This window comes from Neltuma alba, unplaced genomic scaffold (assembly GCF_004799145.2).
Source record: "Neltuma alba isolate B1F8T4 unplaced genomic scaffold, ASM479914v2 tig00012981_pilon, whole genome shotgun sequence".
NCBI lineage: Eukaryota > Viridiplantae > Streptophyta > Magnoliopsida > Fabales > Fabaceae > Neltuma > Neltuma alba.
The window spans coordinates 205,088-228,116 of NW_021637338.1; the positions used below are offsets into that span (position 1 = coordinate 205,088).

At 32.7% G+C, this 23,029-nt stretch overlaps 1 protein-coding gene across 4 annotated transcripts; it reads right to left on the reverse strand.

Moving 5' to 3' along the window:
• Positions 1-397: 397 nt before the first annotated feature.
• Positions 398-10,583, reverse strand: LOC114733199 (protein argonaute 10). Of its 4 annotated transcripts, none has more exons than XM_028920610.1 (22): positions 10,317-10,583; positions 8,670-9,330; positions 8,199-8,407; positions 7,790-7,939; positions 7,556-7,689; positions 7,238-7,347; positions 7,030-7,136; positions 6,786-6,924; positions 6,584-6,700; positions 5,800-5,907; positions 5,633-5,704; positions 4,412-4,534; positions 4,142-4,301; positions 3,913-4,034; positions 3,520-3,657; positions 3,284-3,426; positions 3,096-3,158; positions 2,475-2,538; positions 2,259-2,394; positions 2,067-2,140; positions 1,267-1,393; positions 398-826 (listed from the first exon to the last, which is right to left on the reverse strand). In XM_028920610.1, the coding sequence occupies exons 2-22, from the start codon at positions 9,171-9,173 to the stop codon at positions 630-632; spliced, it is 2,997 nt and encodes a 998-aa protein (XP_028776443.1). In that variant the 5' UTR covers positions 9,174-9,330; positions 10,317-10,583; the 3' UTR covers positions 398-629. The 4 variants fall into 4 exon arrangements, with proteins under 4 accessions (XP_028776443.1, XP_028776445.1, XP_028776444.1 ...); XM_028920612.1 differs by having other exon boundaries at positions 10,266-10,583; XM_028920611.1 differs by having other exon boundaries at positions 10,262-10,583.
• Positions 10,584-23,029: the final 12,446 nt, after the last annotated feature.

A 23,029-nucleotide genomic window follows, 5' to 3' on the forward strand; every position in this document is an offset into this window, starting at 1 on the left:
CATCAAGGAGTAACTTCAATACACCAGATTGATAAATGTTTTTTGAAAAAAACATCCATTTATTATAAATAAATAATTTAATTTTTTAATATCTGTAAAGTAGTTTTTTAGCTCTCAAATTAATGACTGAAATTACCACATCACAATGCCATATTTTTCTCTGTCGTTGCATTTAATCGCATGGTTATTATCTGATATGCATGTGGTGCCCGTTCTTAAAGACTACGAAATGCTTGACCATCTAATAATTCATCTATTAAGATTTTCAGGAAAATTTTTCTACAATATATGGATGATTCATAGAATTAACTTTACATCAACGCCTACTTTAACACCATCTCCATGACTGATGGCTGGAAGAGCGCCTAGGGTTAGCACCTCTAAGCTAAAACTAACCTATCATCAGTTGCATGCTTCCCATGTTCCAGCCAGATGCTTCTTGATTCCTAAACTATGCCCTCTAGAACTATAATCATGGATTTGTTGTGAGAATACTAGGTTGCAGCTGTACGTGTAATTTGTAAACCACCACCATTGTACAGGTGATGTGAGGCCAAGGGTACCATACCATTGCGTTTCATGATTGCTGCCAACCTTTCTAGCTAACATTTTTCAGGCTGCTCTGCTATCTAACAATAAAACATTACCCTCTTCACATTTTCTTTCAAGGCTGGCAATGGCCGGACCCCGCATTCTCCGGCTGCTCGTGTTGCTTTGGAACCATGACTCATGCTACCACCACCAGTAGAGCCATTCTCCTGCATCTCTGGCTCCATATAGAAACGGGCCCGAAATGCTGCTAGATGTGCATAATATGCCGGAGGAACTGCAAGAGGAAAATTCAGTTATATTTTCTTGGACAGGATCACAGGGCAGAAATTTGACCATGACTTTATCTTGAAGTGATGAACTATTCCGGACTGAATTGAGGGGTGGTTAGATAGCAGAATGATTAAGCACGTTAGGCATCACCTCTCTATTAAGCAATACCTTGCTCATCTTCCCACAATGTATTCTTGCCTCTCTTTCCAGGAAATCTAAATTCAGGTAGGTTAAATTTAAAATTACCCATCCTTAAGGGGTTAGGACTAGTTTTTAAGATGTGTCTGGATTGAGAAAAAGCCAGAAGAGAAGCGAAGGAAAGGTTTGATTTGCCCCAGGTGGAAGGGAGTCCTTTTCTTCCATTATGCTCATTCCAAATATAACCTTAAGAATCTCATACCAAAGAGGAAAAATAAAATCTAATCAGTAATTTGATGTACTTACCAACAGATACAGAACGCGTACACCTAGCATATGTATAACATAGATTGTTTGTCAAAGACTGAATTCCATCTGCTGTGAAGTTGTTTTCATCCCACAGGACATGATAATGAGCTGGCCGACTTGTCCCCTGCATGATAGTAGTAAGATTAATAATTGCTGCAAGTTAGACATTTAAATTTTACACTCTGTAGCAGCTACATTCTTTACCAAGTTATTAATAAAGGAATCTCATGAGGGTCACTCTGAGTCAATATTTAGTTATCTCAAGATAAAAGCAATTAAACTCAGATCTTCAGGACAACCTAGTGAGTTAACGCACAGTTGAAGAAAATGTCCAAACATACTACCGGATTAATATCCACGCAAACCTGTGTTACCCAATATAGAGCCACGACCAAATATTACAAAACTGCAACAGAGGGGGAAACCGCCTCAGTCCAATCACACCTCATTCAATTTGTCTGATGCGTCCAAATTTTTAAAATTTCCTTCAGTGTTGAGAAGGTATCCAATCACAACGATTGCTCGGGAGACAAGTTACAGGGGCAAGAGGTCTTTGATAACAAGTAAAATAAGAATGTTTTACTCTTAATGTTGCTTTCGCCCCACACATCAACTTCAGAATCAACACTAAATTGATTGCAGCTTGTTTAAGGTGGGTTGTGCTCTCGTCAAACCATAGAATAAAAAGGTGGGATAGCATTCCATCTTATACTTGTATTTCTCTCACCCTCCATCTAATGTTTTGACATATGTTAACAACGATACCATGTTAACTTGTTTCGGAAAAAAAGAAATACCTGAATACCAGCATGACTGCAGAGATAAAAATCAAATTCTGTTGGATGACAGATTTTAGAATCAACAACGGTTCCTGAAATGAAATTAGCGGAAGACAAGCCAAGCCCATGAGTTCATCATTTACAAACATGATAAAAATATATTAAAAATTCTGATGTGTGCCTAAGAATTGTAGGAACGGCCAAGCTTACCAGGCAATATATTCCCACTCTTATCTGTGCTGCTCCTGTCCCTGTGGTTGTTTGCAAACAACCTAGTGTGATGTCTTTTTTGTACAACAATAAAAGTTACTGGAGGTTGATAGTTTGGCTCTAAGGAAGCACAAGCCTGTACAGATATAGCCTTTCAGAACATGTCTTCTCTATAAAAAGAATTCATGTGTAATGAGAGTGAGCAGTCATTCTCACCTTCCGGATTGCATCTAACTCGTAAAGTAGAACTTGATAAAACTGCCCTTCACTTACACCGTCCCTGTTTAAAATTCATTATGGTTATGAAAGCAACTGGTGTGGTATACATTAGAAGCAAAATCAAACTAGAACTCATGTATGTGAACTTCTACATATCTGATTTGGATGGAATTCACCCAATAAATTGCAGTAAGCATGGAACTATTCTCCTCCCCCGGAAAGAAAGAATAATGACACTCTAGATTTCTGATCTGATTGACTCAACGGCTAATAATGATCGCATTTCTCAGGTAATCATAAGCATTTGTATAAGATCATAATGTATCCTTTAAGGCTTCAATAAATGGATGCTGTTGATACATTAAATGGTAGGACATGTTCATTCTGAGTTTGTGCAAATTGAAGTATCCTCACACAAGTTCTTATTTCAACATTTGAGTTCTTATTTTAACAAAACATTTTATGAGGCTTTTGCATTATTAACTAACTACTACCTCCGGTCCTATAAGACCTCATTTGTAGAATACAATCGAGGTCTTAGAGATAGTATTAGACAAGCAAATAGACAAACACAATTCAAACTAATTTTCAAATATTCATCACATAAAAGATACAAACCTGTAAAATATTATCCTTAGTGGCTTCTGTCCTGTTGCCTTCCTAAAGGAGACCAACAAGTCTCTGCACATGGACACATGAAAACAAAATATTGAGACCTAGAGCAAGGTATTCATCACAAAAAAAAAAAAAAAAACCCCAATATGGCATTCATAATGTGGATGTGAAAATCATTAAGTATCATTTACCGGATCATGCCACCACTAACTGTGCCACGAACAGGATCATGCCAAGTTTTGTACAAATCTTGAATGAGTTCCTGTCTGTGAGCTTGAGCACACACTAAACCAGCATATTTGGTCACTTCAGGCCAGTCTTGGGAGGCCACTACCTAGAGATTGCATACCAGATTAATCGCTGAAATCCTCAACAACCATTGCAATGGAGGAAGAGAAGCAGAGATAAATAGATTCAGTAAACATACAGCTGCTATTGAGGGACTGGAATCTTCTCCATTTTCAGGGTGTGTAACATCTGCTCCAAATATTATTGTTGGAATGTCACTGACCAGTGGTATTTTGCAGCTTATAGCATCAAGAAGAACAGTGTTTCTGCCTCCCATCTGCATAAGGAATAAGGTAAATATCATCACATGATCACTGCAATCAATGAATAAGAAATGAAAGATAGGAATTTCTCACTAGATCCTATAAAATCAGAGAAAATTGGGGTTTATCAATGCACTAAGGCTGAAAGCACAAAAGGACCAGACTACGTATTTAGAAGGTTGTATGATGATCAACAGAAATCCATAATCAACTTGGAACAAATTAAATACTGAGAACACTCTCTTTCATGCGATTGAATGGACACAAACCTTAACATTGATCTTCAGAGACACATTAGCCAGATACTGTTTAGTGATCTTAAAGACATGCTTAGTGAGGCAGCATTGAGAAATTAAACCAAGGTCAGTTTCACAAATTCGCTTGAGATCACCTGAGAACAAAAGATATTCAAATGGAAATTCATAATTTGAGCATTAGATGTCCTCCGTTAAATGAAACAGCAACATATATATTATCAATTTCAAGACACTGACTTACCATAAAGAGAGCCGTTGTTGTCAGGCAATATTGCTAATAAAAGCTCTAATTCCTTTCCCTTGGTTTTATTCATCGAAACATGATAAACATGCTTTAAAGCCTTCTCTACCTGCTCAGGCTTGGCATTATATATTGGGATAACAGGCTCCGGATTAAATTCCTGCCAGAAACACCATATTAATAAAAACAAAAAGATTAAATCCCATTCTAAATCCCATTCCTATACTACAAACAAGTAACAACATAAGAACTGGACAGATGGAAAATTACCATGCCAGATACTTGACACATCTGGGCAAGTTCACTACAAAAACTGCGAGAAACACTGTCTTGCACATTTCGTGAAAAATTTATGCATGCCCACCGGCTAACAGTCATCCCATTGATCATTTTCTGTCATTCAAGTGTCAAGTGACAAAAAATAAAAATATTATTCAGAGCTATCACCAAAAATTTTCTGGTCAAAACAAGTATAGCAAATACCTTGCGAAATTTGAAACCAACATTAAATTGAATCAAAGCCATCTCATGATATAATCAGGGATGAAGGATTATTTAACATTAACATCATTCCCCTATTTTTTTCTTTTTCTCTTACTGTGTTTGGGATATGAATGTTAATCACGCTACAGAAAGTAACAATAATTAGTAATTAATTTTGTCACATTTGAAAATGTCATTTCCTACATGTGTTACTTATAAGGCTAAAATATTCATTCAGTACTTTAACTTTATAGAGAGTTCCAATTTGGTCCCTTAACTTTAAAAAGTATACTTTTGCCTTTAACCCTAAAATTATTAACAAAAAATAATGACAGTGAGATCTTAAATTTTGATAAAACATTCTCCAAAGCTAACATATTATGTTTAATTTTCAAACAACCATAATTGTTACAAAAGATCATCATCTTAGCCTAACGATTTTAGGGTTAAAGGACTAGATGTATACTTTTTAAAGTTAAGGGATCAACTTGAAACCTTATACAAAATTAAAGGACCAAATGTATACTTTAACCTACTTATAATATGAATGATAATGACGCTCTAGGTAGTGACATTAATCTATGTATATGTAGATCTATATATGGTAGAAAAAAATTTATAAAAAGCTACACTATTCATAAGCCAAGAACAATGCAGTACACTTCAAACGACATACAAAGGAAGGGCCCACAATCTAATTACTAATAAAGCCTTAGCATTTGGAAATATCATTTCCAAATGGAGTGGCAGGCATTGTAGACTATTTCTATCTTTTCCCCAGTTACTTTTGTAGATGATTATATCATGTTTTTCAGCTATAAAAAAAATTATAGGAAAAAAAATGGGCAAGTGGCAACTATAAGAGTTAAACCCAGTCTAAATCCCATATTGATAGATCCTCCCCAAAAAAAAAAATCATATTGGCTGTCAACAGCAGAAAGTAAACATAGTTCGGCTTTTCTCCTCTCAGCTGATTGAGAAGATGTTAATTGTAAGAACAATATATACCTTGTTCATCATGTTCCACTGACCAACTTGGGGTAAGCAGTTCTTTTCTTTACCAGTGTCATGATATTTCAACTGCAGTAAGAGCCACGAAGCAATTAACAATATGAAAAAGGTATTACTAAATGTTTCAGTTTATTACAAACATCTTTCGATGGAGACCACATTACCCATGGGGCAGGAAGAATTCGTGCTTCAACAGAAGCTAATTTTTCACTGATCTTAATCCCAAACTCCTTTGCATAAGGATCTTGATCATAAGCATTATGTTGAATGGTCTGCTTGTAAAAAATAAATAAATAATATAAAATTAACATCAACACTCAACTTCACCATTAGCTTTTTTGATATCACATAAATTCATTTCGTTTTCAACGTTGGTAACAATAACTGTCATTTTATTACATACATGTCGTAAGCACTATAATTAAACCATTATAATTAACATTCCAATAATTATGTTACTTAGAAATTTAAACCTCTATCCCACCATTATAGAAATAATAAAACACGATTTAACTGAAGATTTTTTTTCCTGCTCCACAATGCATCAGTAAAATCTTCCGGCTCGACAATGCATCAATACAATATTAGCATCCAAAATTTGTAAAGGCTAGGAGATTAGCCATTAAGGCATCCTCATGCCAAAAATGGTAATTTGTAGTGGGATCTGATATATTGCCGAACCTCACAAAAGAATTAAGAACATGTTTCACTAAAGAATCAGCATTAGAAAAGGGCATCTCTATGTTCATTCTGCATAAAAATAAATGAATCCTTACTTAGTAGCTATTTAGTACATTTAATTAGTACTGGACTTGAAATTATTGTCTAAATTTAATCACTTTAGATCCTTCTCTGCTGATGACTGCACAACCAAGTACTATTACATTATATTTTGAAATAACGGGAGGTAGCTGATTCTTCCAATAATAAAAGCTCAATAATGAATACCCGCAAAATGTCATTTTCCCGATCACGGGGTCTCTGACAAGTAACTTTCAGCAAAGCAGTAATTTGCTTCTCGTTCAGCCTTTTTGTATACCGTTGCCCCTCAACAATCTTGCATGCCTGCAAAACCAGAAGCACATAGAATTTTGCAAATTTTTCAATAAAGAAGAATGAAGCCACTTCAGTTACTAGGAGCTTTTCTTACCTCCATAGGCAAATAGTTCGCCTTCTTTTGGTTTCCTACTTGAAGGCAAGGTAGGTGAGTATGCTGAATAGTGAAACCATACATCTCTTGGAAGTACTCAACTACTGATTTCATAGTTGAGTTGTCATCAACAGGAAACCTGAAGATATATATCTCCATTATAGACCAAACTTGCAGGCATCATTAGAAACTAATTCTGCCAAGAATTTTCTTTAGGTTAACAACAAAAAGAAAAAGAACTTACACAAGTTCTCTTGTTGGTTGAGAAGTCAACCCTGAAACGCGATATTTTCTTCGTACACTCCCTCTGTGTGTTACTTCAACTTTGACCCCTCTAAGCCCTTTCTTAATCTGTTAGATATCTTAAAGTAGCTCTGTAAACTATTCAATATTATCTAAACTGAAAATTTAAAAAAGTAAGTGAGCATCCTTTGTAATCATGGACTAGGTACCTTTACACGATCAGCATCAGACAATGGCCTTGACAACACATCTTTTCCTAACAGCTGACCAACAAATTCCACTACAGGAAGAGGCTCAATAAACGCAGCTGAGGCCATATCTAAAATATTCAAGAACACAGTAAAAGTAAAATGAAAATTGAATTAAGTTTAGATAATCATCAATAAATAATACTCCGGTCCTAAATATAAGGTCTATTTTGTACTGTAAAATACACTACAAGATGGACCTTATATTTAGGACCAGAGGAGTAACACATATCTACATCATGCATTCACTAGATTATCAATCAATAAATAATGACATACCAATATTGAGGGAAAGGCCCATCTGAGTAGGCCTTATGCTCTGGTAAAATCCACACCATGATTCCAATCCCTCCCCAAGCCTTTGAGGTGTTCTTATATGGGGTGAAAAGAAAGACCTCCCAATGGGGCAAAACCTTTAGAAAATGCAGCCTTTGTGAGATTGACAATAAGTAGAATTTCACTCAGATACAATTCATGAACGTCAAGAATTCGGAAGCTAGTGACTAATGCTACCTTTTAGTTGATAGCTCTCTTAGTACAATGTCAAGAATCTGAAGTGCTTCCTGCGGAGCATCGGCTCGCTTACCAGCTAGAAACTGGCCCAAGTGATGCAAGTTTGCCCGAGCAACAAACTTTATCACCACTTTGTATTCTCTTTCCCTTCTGAAAAATGCCCATGTGTCAATAGAAATTGAAACTCATTCAACTGCATATCAAGCTGAGCAATCATGCATCGAAGTCAAATGAAAAGATTTAAGTTGTTCTTATTTATATATAATTTTATATCTTCATCTCCGCTGTTGTTTAGAAGAAGACATGTCAGTGAAGGTGAAAATAAGATTCTGGCCTGATGCAGCCCAAATGGGGGAGGGGAGAGGGGGAAAAGAAAATTGCCAAGAGATGATGGACCGTAAATCCTTACTTGGGACCATTAACTCCATCGTCTTCATCTACAAGCTTAATTTTAAACTCTCTCCAAGCAAAGGGAAGCTCCCCTGCTGTGTACAGGCCTTTTCTGCCATCATATGCAGGAAGTCTCATCCCCAAGTCAGACTCTTTGTACAGTCTCACGAGTTCCGCCATAATGGCCCTGTTTACTGTTCTAGACGACACTTCTGGGGTAATAGTGACCTGTAAAATACAGTAACGACAGACGGTATTATTATAGCAACGAGGAAGCAATAAGAACAAAACCTCAGAAGCCAAATTGAAGGATTCATAAATGGCTCTACAATAATAGAGCAGAGCCAAAAAAAACAGATGCCCATTCAATTGCTTATGGCGATTGAACAGCGCACATTAGAGGAAATCACAGGATGACTTTAATACCATCATTAAGGATCATATGCCGAAAGCTCAATTAATATTTTACAGTAGAAAGCTGCTAACTTACATCATACTGATTCAAGTCCTTGTCGGGTAACTCTGCAAAGAAATGGTTGGCCTTCACCATGCATTTTGTCCCAACTTGTCCGTATCCAGGCCTCGGAGCGAAGCTCAGAGATTTACTTGAAGTAGGAAACCCCATCACAACATCACAAGAGTTGTTGCCGCCATTTTCAACAGGCCCATTTACAGTACTTGATACCACAATCTGACCCGGGTTTTCTGATAGCGGTTTGTTAGCCACAGTGCAGGGTCGACAAGCGGGTCTCATCGGAACATCGCCTTGATCGGACTTTCGGCCTCCTCGGCTCCTTCTTCTTCCTCTGTTCTTTGCCGGAGGCGGAGGTTGGCTCTGGCTATGGGGTTTGGCGTTGTGAGGTTCTTGAGGTGGTGGACCTTTGCCATTTTGGACCGTTTTGGGTGCTTTCTTCGCTGGATTTATGGAGTTCTGCAATTGGGTTTTGATCACAAGATGGTGCTCCGAGCTTTCTTTCATTTGCCTCACCGGCATGTTGGCTGGCTTGTTGAGTGATGACCCGAATGGGTGCCCGAAAACACACTGGTCGAGGGTGACACAAGCGTTGGCAAATGCCAATTGCACAGAAGCACTATGTCGTTCAGTATGTCTTTTTTTAACTTGTACCCGCCACACAGTAGCGTTGCTTCAGCTGAGAATACAAGAAAAACCAAATATAGAAAATGCAGGTCAGCAAAATAACAGTAAATTGTGGAAGGAATGACTTCACGATGAGATTACTCATCTGTTCGACACGAGAAGTTAAAGAGTAAAGATGAAGAGTCAAACATTGTTTATGATTACAAGCTTCACTATTTCCTTGGAAAACTGAGTTTCTTAACTATTCACCTTAGTTTCAGTAAGAAAAACGAACAACAAAAATGAGGGCTCGACCAAAGTCGAGAACAGAAGCTACCGAAAATCGCAGAGGAAGATAAGACAACGAAAAGCGAACTTTGACTACATTTTTTAGTGCACTTTGCTCAAAATCTCAAGACCAGCGGATATGAAGCCCCAGTGTGAAATTGCAGCTTCATAGTAAGCTATTTGACACGAAACATTACAAGTGGTAGAGACAAAATGACCGGAAACGGGGGGAAAAAAAATCCGTTTCGGTTCTTCGGCTACAAACCCAATCACCATGAAATCAGAAGGAGAAGAAGTAATAATAAAATGTTTGTTAGGCACATGAAAATCCAGAGAAATGGAAAAACACAGAAGACAAAACCAGTACCGTAGGCCTGTCCCCTACAATAGAACGAAAATCGCAGAGAAGGCGAACAAATGAAGCCAGATAAAAACACCCGGAAAAAACATCAGAATAAAGAATTGATCACGAAGACAGATTTGAAACCAACAGGACAGCCTCCAAATGCGAATAAAACAGCCAGAAGAAAACAAAAATCAGGAACAATATCCCAAGGGAAGGAATGAACATTGAAAAGGGCAGCAAAAAACACTATCTGGAAGATTTGCAGTGGGGGGAAAAAATTTAATGCTGCTGCATAGCGCAAATTGCTCCATTAAATGCCGTAAAGTCTAAACAAGTCAAAAAGAGCAAATCAAAAAAACAGAAATCTCACCAACCAAACAAAACAGCGGGAGTGTGAAGCAAATAGTAAAACCGCAAAAACTCACCCTCTTGGATTAGTCAAGAAGGAAGAAGTTTGAAAAACAGGGAGGATTCAGATTCTTTGAAAGAAGAAGAAAAAGGAAGAAGGCGAGGGAGGGTGAGAAAAGAGAGATGATGATGATGATGAATCTTATACACGCATGCAAGCGCTTTTGGTGTCTTCTTTATCACGTGTAAAAGCTTGTGAGGCCCTGCTCTATGCTTTTAAATCGCCTACACACACACACACATTTTCTCTCTCTTTCTCTCTCTCTCTCTCTCTCTCTCACAGATCGCGCAGCCTCGGGGACGTACCATAACCTTGTAAGCAAAAAAGAAAATCTAAAATAATACGCTGTGCGAGCGAGAGATGGAGAGAGAGTGGTGATGAGGGTAATGAGTCCAAAAGAGCTACTGAGTATTTATAAAAGCAATCATACAAGGAAGAAGAATAATTCGAACTTGCAGTTCTCCACCTTGCAGGCTTCTCTCCCATTTCTGCTTTCTCCCTCCCTCTCTCTCTTCAACTATTTTCTCGGCAATTTTCTCTCCTCCCCATGTAAATGTCCCGACATTTTCTTTTTCTTTCTTTATTTTTGGTCTTCAGGTAAAATCCAGTTATAATTTCTTATTTCTTACTAATACTTTTCCATGTTATAGTCAAGACTCGAGTTAAATACTCCTATTTACTTGCTTTCAAATGTATCAAAAAAAAATACTCCTATTTACTTAATATAAAACTAAATTAACTAATTTAAGTAAATTAAAAACATTAGCTAAATTAGTTGATATAGTACGTTTTTTTTTCTAAAACACTTTAATTATCTACCTTAATTTCTTTCTTCTCTCTTCTTCTATTTTATTATTATTAAGAGAATATTAATAAAAATAATTTTTAAAAAATTGACAAATATGTAAAACATGTCTTACACATAGAACTAATACCAACTCTCAACTTGAGTAATTAATTTATAAATATTAATAAATTTCATTAATTTTGTTATTTTAAATAAATATGTGTTAATTTTTTATACATTTTTAATAAAAATCTTAAATATCTTTTTTTGATTATTCATTGAAAAACTATCCTATTAATAAAAAATTTCCTTTAATATACGCACTAACAGGATAGTTTAGAAAAAAAAATGGTGGCAAAAAAAGTTTAGAAAAAATAATAAATTTAAAAAAAATTAAGATTTTACATTCATATTTGATCAACTGTTTCTACATTTAAGAGCAGTAATTCTGAGATACCACTTCTTTTGGGGCACCACAAGGAACCTGAATTCATTTGGAAAAAAAAAATCTAGATTTATAATTCAATTCTCTTTGCATTTAATGAATTTAATACATAGGTTAAGACTAATAAATTTTTTTACTTGTTTCTGTTGTTAAATCTCTCTTTATTTAATGAGCAGAAATAAAGCACTCTGTCTTAGTAATTTATTGCAGAAGATTTCAGTCATTTTCAAATTGCACCGATGGTCCTTTGAATAACTTATTGTATAGCACATGAATCATTATCATTAGTATTAAAAAAGACATGAATCACGTAAAAATTAAAATGAAAATTTATTGTTGTTTTTTTTTTGCCAACGAAAATTAGTTGTCTTAGGGCGTTCCAAAATTTTCAATATGTATATATGACTTTGAAATGGAGACCATAATGATTGCTGCGAGCTCAATAAGTCAATTTACCATGCTATGATAAATTTCAACATGAATTCTAATTAATTATCATAGATAATTATTTGAAGTATAAAATGATACTTATAGTTAGTTACCAAGAACACTAATACTGTCACTGGTTAAAAAAAAAATACTCATACTTTCTCCAATCCTTAATATAAAAATTAGTTAAAAGTTAGATTTAGTCTTAAATCTAAGACATCAATTAACTTTATCTCTCAAATTTATAATTTATTCTTTAAAACATTCCTATTGGTTACACGCATCAAAAGGGTTTCTAATTTTCCATCAAATGGAAGTCATGATTAAAAGGATAGTTTAAAACAATCAAATCATATTTATTACAAATAACTAATTTAACTAATTTTTTTATTTTATCCAAATTTGTAGCTCTGGTGCTAGTATTATTAATGTTCTCAATTAATTTCTATTCCAATATTTAATACTAATTTCGGTCCTAATTATAAAATATTGTTTGTAGACTACAAACAAAATTTTATAATTAAGACCAGAAACAGTATATAATTTAAAAATCATGGTAAGCCTTAATCACGATATCCATAAACGGTGAATAGTATGAGATATTTTTTTAAAATACCATGCAAGTCACTTAATAAGCTAAGCTACTGTATAAGTCTATTTCATCATAATTAGGCCATTTTAATTCAGGTTAATGTGATTAGTAAATTTTTTTTATCTTAAACAATTACTCAGCGTTTGATTCTCTGCATTTATATATATAGAGTAAATATCAATTAGAAGCGATTAACCTTTTATTTTATTAAATTTTTTTAAACATAAAGTTATGAATTTGAATTATCAATAAAAAATTTATATAAAAAGCCTCAGTTTCGACATTATGCAGCGCATGAAATTGTATACTAATTTTTAGTATAACAAAAAAAGGGCATAGTTTTATAAATAATATATTGTTTATGGTATATGAATCATTTTTTTGTTTTTTCTATTGATGTCGATTATATTAAATTTTTAATGTGAATCAGCTTTTTAAAAAAACAAATACAAAAAATTGGGGATAAATCCCTCATTAAAAAATTAATTAGCAAATAATTCCTAAGATGATAGGTTGTACAGAGATAGATAGGTTACACAGAGATAGATAGGTTGCACATAAATGAAGTTGAGTTGTATATAGAGAAAATGGTTTGCACAAAATATTATTCGGATATAAGAAACTACTTTGTACATAAGATTTATAACTTGCACAAAAGGAAAAATATCGCACATAAAGGATATTTAATTGCACAAAGAGAAAATGTGATAAAAAAATATAATTGCACACACAAAAAATATGGATTGCACGTGAAGGAAGTTAAGTTACATACTGAGAAAGTTTAATTGCACAAGCTCTTTAGATACTATGATTTATCAATTAAACTTTTAATAAGGAAACTATCCCAGTGTTTCCAAACAAATAGGGAAAAATTTTTAAAAAAAATTTTAAAAAAATGTACAGTGTTTTAGTGGGCGTGAGGGTGGTCTCTGCGTCTGCCCATCCAGTTAGGCACTGCTTTGCTTTGGTAAGCCTCGTAACGGTCGATTCAATGGAGCTTGAGCCGCTGGGGCCCACGCTCCCTTGTGGTGCCTTTTAAAAAAAAAATGAAAAACAAAATATTTCGCCTATTTTCGGACTACAGCCATGATTGAGTACTTCGCGGTCTTCTGCCTTATGATGAGGGCCCTAGCGGGACCGACACTGTTGAGGTGATCATGACACAGAGTGGGGTCATGATCATGAAACTTGGCTTTTGTAGTAGTGTGGGGTGCGGCTTACACTAATCATTGGATTATGGGGTAAGGGACAAACAAGGACACTTTTTTTTTTTTTACCAAAAAACAAAGCACACTAAACACTATTTGGATAATTTAGGTACCGGAATAAGTTTTAGAGCTTGTTTAGATTGATTTATAAATAATTTTTTAAATGTGATTTATGAAATACGAGATAAATATGTGAGACGAGTTTTGTTTTGACTTACGTAAACTTACTTAAAAATTTGTTTTGAATAGAGTTCCAAACAAGCCTTTAATAAAACTTGAGGCTATCATAAAGTTAATAAAATATGTAAGATTAGACTTGTAGTATGGAGTTTTTGTGATCTAAATTTGATATATATATATATAGTATTGTTATTTACATAAATGACAATTCAATTTTTGTTCAGATTAAATTTTGATGAGTCAGTTCTATTCAAATATTAAATTGCCAAATAAAATATCAAATTTCAGTTGTTAAAACTGAATTCAGGTTTTAAAAAAAAAAAATCAATGAAATTGAACCATATCAATGTAAAAACCAAGCAGGAAAAGAAGAGGCAAGAAGTCAAGTTTCATAAAATGGCTTTTGTTTTATGGTTCAAAAGTTTCATAAATGACCGAACTGTAAATGATAACAAATTGGACTTGGACCATAATAATAATTTGGGACCCACACAAAAAAATGATGTCAAATGTGGAAAAATCAACAAGACATGATCAAAGGGCAATCAATTGTAAATTGGAAGATAGTGATTGGGAATGAGGTGCGAAGATCATTACTTGTTGACTCAAAAAGAACGCCAACCAAAAAAAAAAAAAAACTATGTTTGCTTTTAAGGAGGATACCTTTCACCAATGCAAATTAAATCCAGTAAAAAAGATTAGTTTTTTATAAGTTAATAAATCAAGATTCGAATCCCCATTAAAAAAATATTCATATTTAATATGCAAAAGCGTCTCGAATAAGATGGATTCTAACATAAAAATACATTTGCGTAGCAAAAAGAGAAGGTACTGTACCTTTTCAAAGGTAGGGCAAAAAAAGAAAAAAAAAAAAAAAGGGCAGTTCAATTCAATCCATTCCTTATTCATTTCACTATCTCAGTGTTGCTTTTTAGGTGGCATTATTGGCTTTGTGTGAATGTTAGGGTTTTGGAACTAAAATGGAGGTATCATTGAGTGGATTGGATTCGCTATTGATGCTATAATTCTTAAACTTCGATAAATATGTACTTTGTTTTTAAGGTATGAGTCTTTACATTCATGTATAATTAAAGTGATTAGAGTCTGTTTAACAAGGTCATGTTTGACTAAACTTGTATTCTAGTTCTAAAAAGTAAAGCATGACTTTTTCATTTGGTATTTGACAAAATTTATTATATCAAAGTATCTTACGGATAGAAAATCGCCTTCAGAATGACAACGATTTATTAAATTACTATACTTTTATACAGTTATATGATACTACATCCAGTTTTAAATATAAAAGCTAATTAAAAGTTTTAAATATAAGATCTCAATCCACTTTATTTTTCTAATTTATAATATGTTCTTAAAAATAACCCTATTAATTGAAGTTATTTTCACTCCAGTATAGTTCTAACATGCATGATTGAATAAGGGTAGAGCCAGTAATACAAGCTGGGCCCGCGGGCCCAACCCGCCTTGGGTTGGTTTTTTGCCAGCCCGCCACGGTGCGGGCTACTCTAGCCCGCATCGCTTTTAGCATGCTCCATCGCGGGCTGGCCCACGGGTTGGCAGGCCAGCTCGCTTTTTTTTTTTATTTACTTTTTTTTTATTTTTAATACATTATATAATATAGTTAGATGATTTTGACTCTCAAATTTATATGGACATTACCTCATTCATATCATTATATATATAATTAATTAAGCACTTCATATATATGTGTATGGTTATATGAAGAGCACCGTCCATTTTTTTTTTATATCTATTTGTCGTTACTATACACGGCTTCATGAGATTAGATGAACATGTGATTCTCATATAGTCATACATACACACACATAAAAGATTTACTTAATTAATTTGGATAAGAAAACTAGTTAAATTAATTATTTATAAAAAAAATATGTTAGTTTTTCTTAAATATCTTCCAAAATTATAAATTAATTCTCATGTTTTTTTATTAGAATCCATTATTCAAGTTTAAAACTCAGAACCTAATTTCAACATTTCAAATTAGGCTTAACTCATACTAATATAATAAATTTTAAAAAAAAAAAATTAGGCGAGCTAACGGACTGGCCTGCCAACCCGTCTTGGTGGGCTCGGGCTGACATTTAAGTGTGGAATACTTTGGCTCGCACCGCATTTGGCCCGCAACACGGTGGGCTGGCCCGTATCCGCACCACCAGCCCGCTTTTCCAGGTCTAAATAAGGGTAATTACAAATAACTAACTTAACTAATTTTCTTACTCTCTCCAAATTAGTTGTATAGCTCTTATATTAGGAATCGAAGATAATATCTAGTGGTACTATTAAGCCAAGTTCAAATGTTAATTAGGATGTTATTCAAAGAGAAATAATTAATTTTAATTAAGCCAGTTACCATTATTAAATTACTTTATGCAAATAAATAAATCTAATCCTTGTTTTTAAATATAAATTTTTTGAATATATTATATCCGATCCTTAATCTAAGACTTTATTTTATTTTTATTTTGGCTTTAAATATAAGATTCTAATACACTTTATCTCTCTTATTTATCTAAGTTTTTAAGATAGTTCTTGTAATATTGTAGTTCTAGTCAATAAACTTGATTAGTAAATATATTTTAGGAAATGCAATATATATTTATTACAAATAACTAACTTAACTTATTTCCTTAATCTAATCAGATTAGTCAACTAGCTCTCATATTTTAGACTGGAAGTAATACAATTTATTGGAATTCGTAAACTCCCAAGAGAAAGAAGATTGAAGAAAGTGCATGACCTTGCATGTCTAACTCGAACGGACCTGCCAACATCACATATGCATGAGGACTTTAGGGCTAGAGGCCATAATAGTGGCAGGACCACTCTCCCTCCGTCTCACAGACTCCATAAATACAAAGGATGAAACACATAAACATATTATTATTTTTTATTAAAAAATTAATTTCACCCCTTTCAACATTGGAAAAATAAAATTACCATAAAAAAGCTTGGTTCTAGGCTTAAACTAGATTTAACCAAGAAGCAAGAGCTCAAACTAAAACTTTGATGATGGCCTTTGAGTGCATGCTCACAAGATTCCACAAAAACAATGAATGCACCAAATCATTACCTCCACACACACAAACACACACATGTGTTGTGAATGTGTGTGTAGAGAGAGAGAGGAATTGTGTGATTAAATTAAGGAAGCATGGGGTGTTTTGGAGGGGCATAGGGGGAAGAGGAATAGAAAAATTCCCAAGTTTCACCCAAAAAGATGAAAGTGGAAGGGATTTAGATTAGGGACAAGAAGAGGATAGATGGATGGGCACGGTTTGTTTGTTTGGGCTTAGGGATTTGCTATTCTATCTCTCTCTCTCTCTCTGCTTCCACAAGCATGACCTTACTTTTTTAATATTTAATGGAATGTGGAATAGTGGATTCCACATTAGAATAGTAGGCCATAGAGTGGATCTTTGAGAACCATTTATAAAAATAATATTTCACATATTTAAAAACTTAAACGTTACAAACCCATATCCACATAAATACTAAAAAGTCAGCTTGGGCCTTAAAACCCATGGTCAAACACATAATAGTATATTTTTTTAATGGGGATAACATATAGAGTAGCAGGTATGTAAACTGAATAATTAAAATAATTAATCCTTAAATAATATGGTATTACTTTAATTTAATTTTTGCCCCACAATAGTAGGGAGTGGGGATGATAGTTCATAGAGTTGGTAGTGGCAAAAGGGAAGAGTGGGAGTTCCGAAGGAAGGAAGAATAAGGGGAAAGTGGGGAATGTGGTGGGGCCCACCAAGCAACGCCACAAAACCACATCCCAATATGCCTCACACTGCTCCATTGCTAATGCTGCTGCTTGCTGCCTATGATTCCACCCATCTCAATGTAATGTTCTTCTCTGCTTTTCTTCTTCTCCCTTTCTTTTTCCTCCCTATTTTTAATTTTATTAGGGAGAATAGAAGTTTCATTCCAAGAGTATGAATTTAGATAGAGATAGGTTGATGGCCAAAATAATAATAATAATTGCTAGGATGAACAAAATTGTTTATAAAATTAATCCAAATAAAATTCACATCATTACAAATTCAAGAATTTCAATTATAAATTGAAATGCTCCATTGTAATGCTGCTGCCTCTGATCCCACCATCTCATTGTAATGCTCTTCTCTGTTTTGCTTCTTCTCCCTCCCCTTTTCCTCCCTATTTTTCATTTTATTACGAGGAATAAATTCCAAGAGTATGAATTTAGTTATAGATAAGGTCAAAAAAAAAAAAAGAGAAGAATTTAGTCATAGATATTTCATGCCCAAGATAATAATGATAATAATAACAGCCAGTTTGAACAAAATTGTTTATAAAATTAATCCAAAATAAAGTTCAGGTCATTGCAAATTCAAGAATTTCAATTACAAATTGATATTTATATTTTATACATAGATGAATGTACTTGTTGTATCATTTGACTCACCAAAGCTTTGAACTCTCTTTAATGACACACGTAATCCATTAACTTTTCTATCCCTTTTTTTTTTTTTTCTTTTGTGTTGATATAATGTGGTGAAAGTCTAGTAAAGATTCAAGTTGTAACATCTCTTTATGACAAAAGCACTTTGAAGCTATGCCTATCCCATATTCACTTGCCATTTGTGACACTTTGACGTCTACCTAAAAAGGTCACTTCTCAAGTCACTTAAAGGCATCATTTTAATTTTGTCTCCAATGATACCTTATTGACGCCCATTATTTAAAGTTAATAAATTATCCAAAATAAATTATTAGCTCTGATTTTTAGTATAAGAACTAATTAACTAATTTAAGTAGATTAAAAAAATTAGTTAAATTAATTATTTGTAATAAATATATGTTGTTTTTTCTAAAATACGCTTGCTAAACATATGTATTAGTTAGAACAGTTATTTGATGAAGTATTTAACATGTACAACCACTATAAGAATTATCTTAAAAATGAATAAATATAAAAAATAAAGTATATTAGAGTCTTATATTTAAGATTAAATTAAATATCAAACTAGTTCTTATATTAATAATATAAACAAGTATATATATACACATACATACATAATAGCCTCTGCCATTAATATCATGACCACTGCGTCAAGGAAGCATCATTTCATGAAGTGGTGCATATCTAAAAAGGACACTGGCTTATGATGTCTCTCGGGCCTTTTTAGGTTTGAAAACTAAGGTTTTTTTTTTTTTTTTGGCATGACTGTAGGATTTTGCTAGATTCTCCTGCACAATTCCCTCAAGTGGTTCCATAGCTAGTTCTCTGAAATACAATATTCAAATTAAACCACCTCTAGCTGGTTTATGTGATTTGGCACATGTTTTCTTAAATCAATCTGGGATTAAGTTCAGGTTGTGTGAAAAGATTTTTGTACCCATGTGTTCGGATCTTACTCGACTTGGATTAGTTGAGATCCAATGTAATTGTAGATGTTACTCCTCCTTTTATTAATAGAGGCCCTAATTAAAAAGTCGATTTTGATTTTATATATAAGACCTTATTTAATATATTTTTTTTTTCAATTAACTCTATTGATATTCCTCCAACAATAATCAAGTACTCTAAGGAGGCAAAATTAAGAAAGATATTTAGAGTGTTTTAAAAAATACATATCATATTAAATAATTTAACTAATATTCTTAATCTATTTAAATTAGTTAGCTAGGTCTCACATTAAGGATCGGAGATAAATAGTTATATACTTGCATCAACTGAAAATGAACTGTACTTGTTCACGGAGATGAATTTTTAAATATCTTTAGATTTCCAATAATTTTCTTTATAATTTTTAATGGGAAATTATGCACCTGTTAGTTAATGCCTCGTCTATAATTAATTGAGGCCTAATGAAATTTTCCAAAAGTCACAATATTGAAAGAAAGAAAAAGTATCTTGTTTATCACTTTAGTGTGTTAATCTTTAAAAAAAAAAATCATAATCTCTATTCAAATATATAGGCCACTGAAGACCATTTTAATTTAACTAAACTATATGGTTTTCAAAACCAAAATTTATTGAGGAAACCACAAGTGTCAATGTTGGAGTTGGAATATTAAGGAAGACAGTGCGGACAGTCCCAACGCACGTGCGTGTGTGTGAGTGTGTGAAGGTTATGGTAAAAAGAATAAAATAAAATAAGTAGATTAATGTTTATGAAATTCTCCCCATAATGAAGCAGGATTGGCCATCCTACAAAACACATGCACCACATAGAGTCTTATTAAAATATTTAATCTTTTCTCATCACCATATTGATTAATTAATTAATTATTAATTGCAAATGAAACTTAAGTAATCCTATTAGTTAGTTTATTTAAGGTTCTATAGATTTGTGTCCGCCAATGCACGCCTGCAGTCCCACATCATGATGGGTCTCTTTAGCCTGTGTTTTCCTGTTCTTAAAATATTAATATGATTTTTTAATAAATATGGTTTTTCTATTCCTATTTATAAGATGAAGAGTATTGTTTTTCCCCTCAATACAGGTCAGCTTATTAAATTTATTATGTAAATGAATGATTTTTTTGGCAAAAAAAGAATATTTTTACTCCTAATTTATTATTATGTACATTATTGTTAGAGAAAATTAATCTTTTAGTCTTATAATTTTGACTTTATTATACCTTAATCTTTACATTTGGTGCAATCAAATCCTGATAAATTTTAATTTGGTTATAATTCAGTCCCTAATTTTGACTTACTCTAATTCAATTTCTATAGTTTTAACTATTTAAAACTTTATTCTCTATATTTTAAAAGATTAATTTTTTTTATTTTCTTGTACTTCTCATTATATATATTTAATAGGATTAAAGTTAAAAATTTATTAAATTTTAAGATAGTGTTAATAAAGTTTAGTATTTTTCATGTTTTCTAAAAAATATGTTGGAAGTGCTTTATAAGAAAGGATAAGGTAATATCTGATAAATAAAAATATATATATTTTGATGAACACACTTTTATGTCGCTAAGCACTATGAATACGAGAATAAGTGCAAGTTGTCAAGTTCCATGACGATTCAAAAGTTGAAGAAGAAAGTTTTTTATTGTCTGAAACAACAATTGGGTTTTTCAAAATATTCAGCAAATGAAGTATGACCTTTTTCTTTACAACTTTTTATAGTCAGATCGAGTCACCTTGTATCATATTTAAAGAATAAGCCTCGTTAGATTAGATGTATTAATTCAATATTAATATTAAATCGTAAATATTATAAAATAAGCAATTTATCGCATTTGTTATGAACATGTAAGGAATGGAGTGCATTGCTCATAATTGTAAATAGCAGGTCTTGTGGTGTATTTTATTGAGTATGTAAATATCGATAGTGATAACTCAAATTTAATTTTTCTTCTCATGTTATTTAAGGTTCAATATTACCTCAACTTTATAACCTAATAACATGAAAGCTTTCCTATAAATAAAATATAACAAGTTTAATATCGCTTGTAACATTAGATATTAGAGCTCAAAAAAAGAGTGCACTTTAAACATTTATATTAACACATTCATATATACTTGTCTTTAATATAAAATTTTGTTTAACTTTTATTTTGGTCCTAAATATAAGACTTCAATCCATTTTATTTCTCATATTTATGTAATTTTTTTCAAGATAGTCCTTCTAATAATTGTAATTTTAGCCAACATGCTTGATTGGTAAAGATATTTTAGGAAAAACAATACCTATTTATTGCAAATAATTAACTTAACTTCTTTCTTTAATCTCCTCAAATTAGTAGTTTTTATCATTAGGATCGGAGGTAATATATTTTATGTTATACCAAAAAATATAATATATCCTATGCATTAAATTATAAAATTATTTTTTTGTGAGTGAATTATGAAATTATTCATTAAATGTCTCATATATAGCAATAAAATACCAATCAATATGAAAATTATAGCAATATATATAAAATTATTAATAAATTATGTATCATGACATATATCAAAATACAGAGTTTAGCTAATTGAAGAAGCAAGGCAAGAATCATTAAATGATAAAAGTCCAAAAAAAGATGTCAATCAAAATGTACCGAAATCAAAAGATTGGAAGCAAAGCAAGAAAGACTCAGAATTGAAAAGAGGGTTTGGTTAAATATCACATCAGGATTCCCCAGAAAATTATATATAAATATATTAGGGTTTTGAAATTATATTTGCAGGGAGATGTTTGAGAAATGGTGCAAAGCTGCAAGAAGTGCAGGAGGAGCATGAATGTGAATCATCATCAAGCTTTTGCTTTTCATATTTGGTTGTGTCAGTCATATTTTTTCCATAAATAGCTTCTCATTTTCCAGTCTGGTCAAAGACCTTGTCCCTCCTTTTTCCTTCCCTGAAAATTGTCCTATGTCACTTCATTTTGGGGCACAACACACTCTCAGTCTGAGATCTATTTATCACTAGGAACCCCTTTTTTTAAGCTTTTTTCAATGAAAAACACCAAAACTCAGACTCGGAGTGTAAAATTATGAATTAGTATTTGAAATAAAACTTTCAACATATGTATCTATTATAAGAATTATTTTTTAAAAAATAAATATAAAAAATAAAATAAATTGAGATCTTATATTTAGCAATAAGTTAAGTAAAAAGATAACAAACATAAAATACGTGCTTGTTTTATAGTAATAGTAATTAATTGTTGTTGTTATAAAGTCAATCTATTCAACCGTTTGGATAACATTTTACCTTGTTCACTAATAAATCAACTAATTAAACCATGTTTTTATAATCAATTCGATCCCCCAATTGGATCGGGGACAAACGCCTATTAAATTAGTTTTTATATTAAACAAAAGAGGTAGAAAACCTTCTTTGTATACATTTTCAAATTTCAAGCAATTTCAAGTGATTTTTTTAATCATCTTCTTTTCAACAGTGCCACACCTTACTTCTTGTTGCTCTTGATATATGTTTATTATGAATCTTCAACAACTAAGGTTAATAGCTAAATTATCAGAAATAGGCATTTGTGGTGGGAAAGAAGAGTGGTACAAAAGTAAATAGCTCCGTAAATATTGGAAACATATTTTGTCTCCAATGAG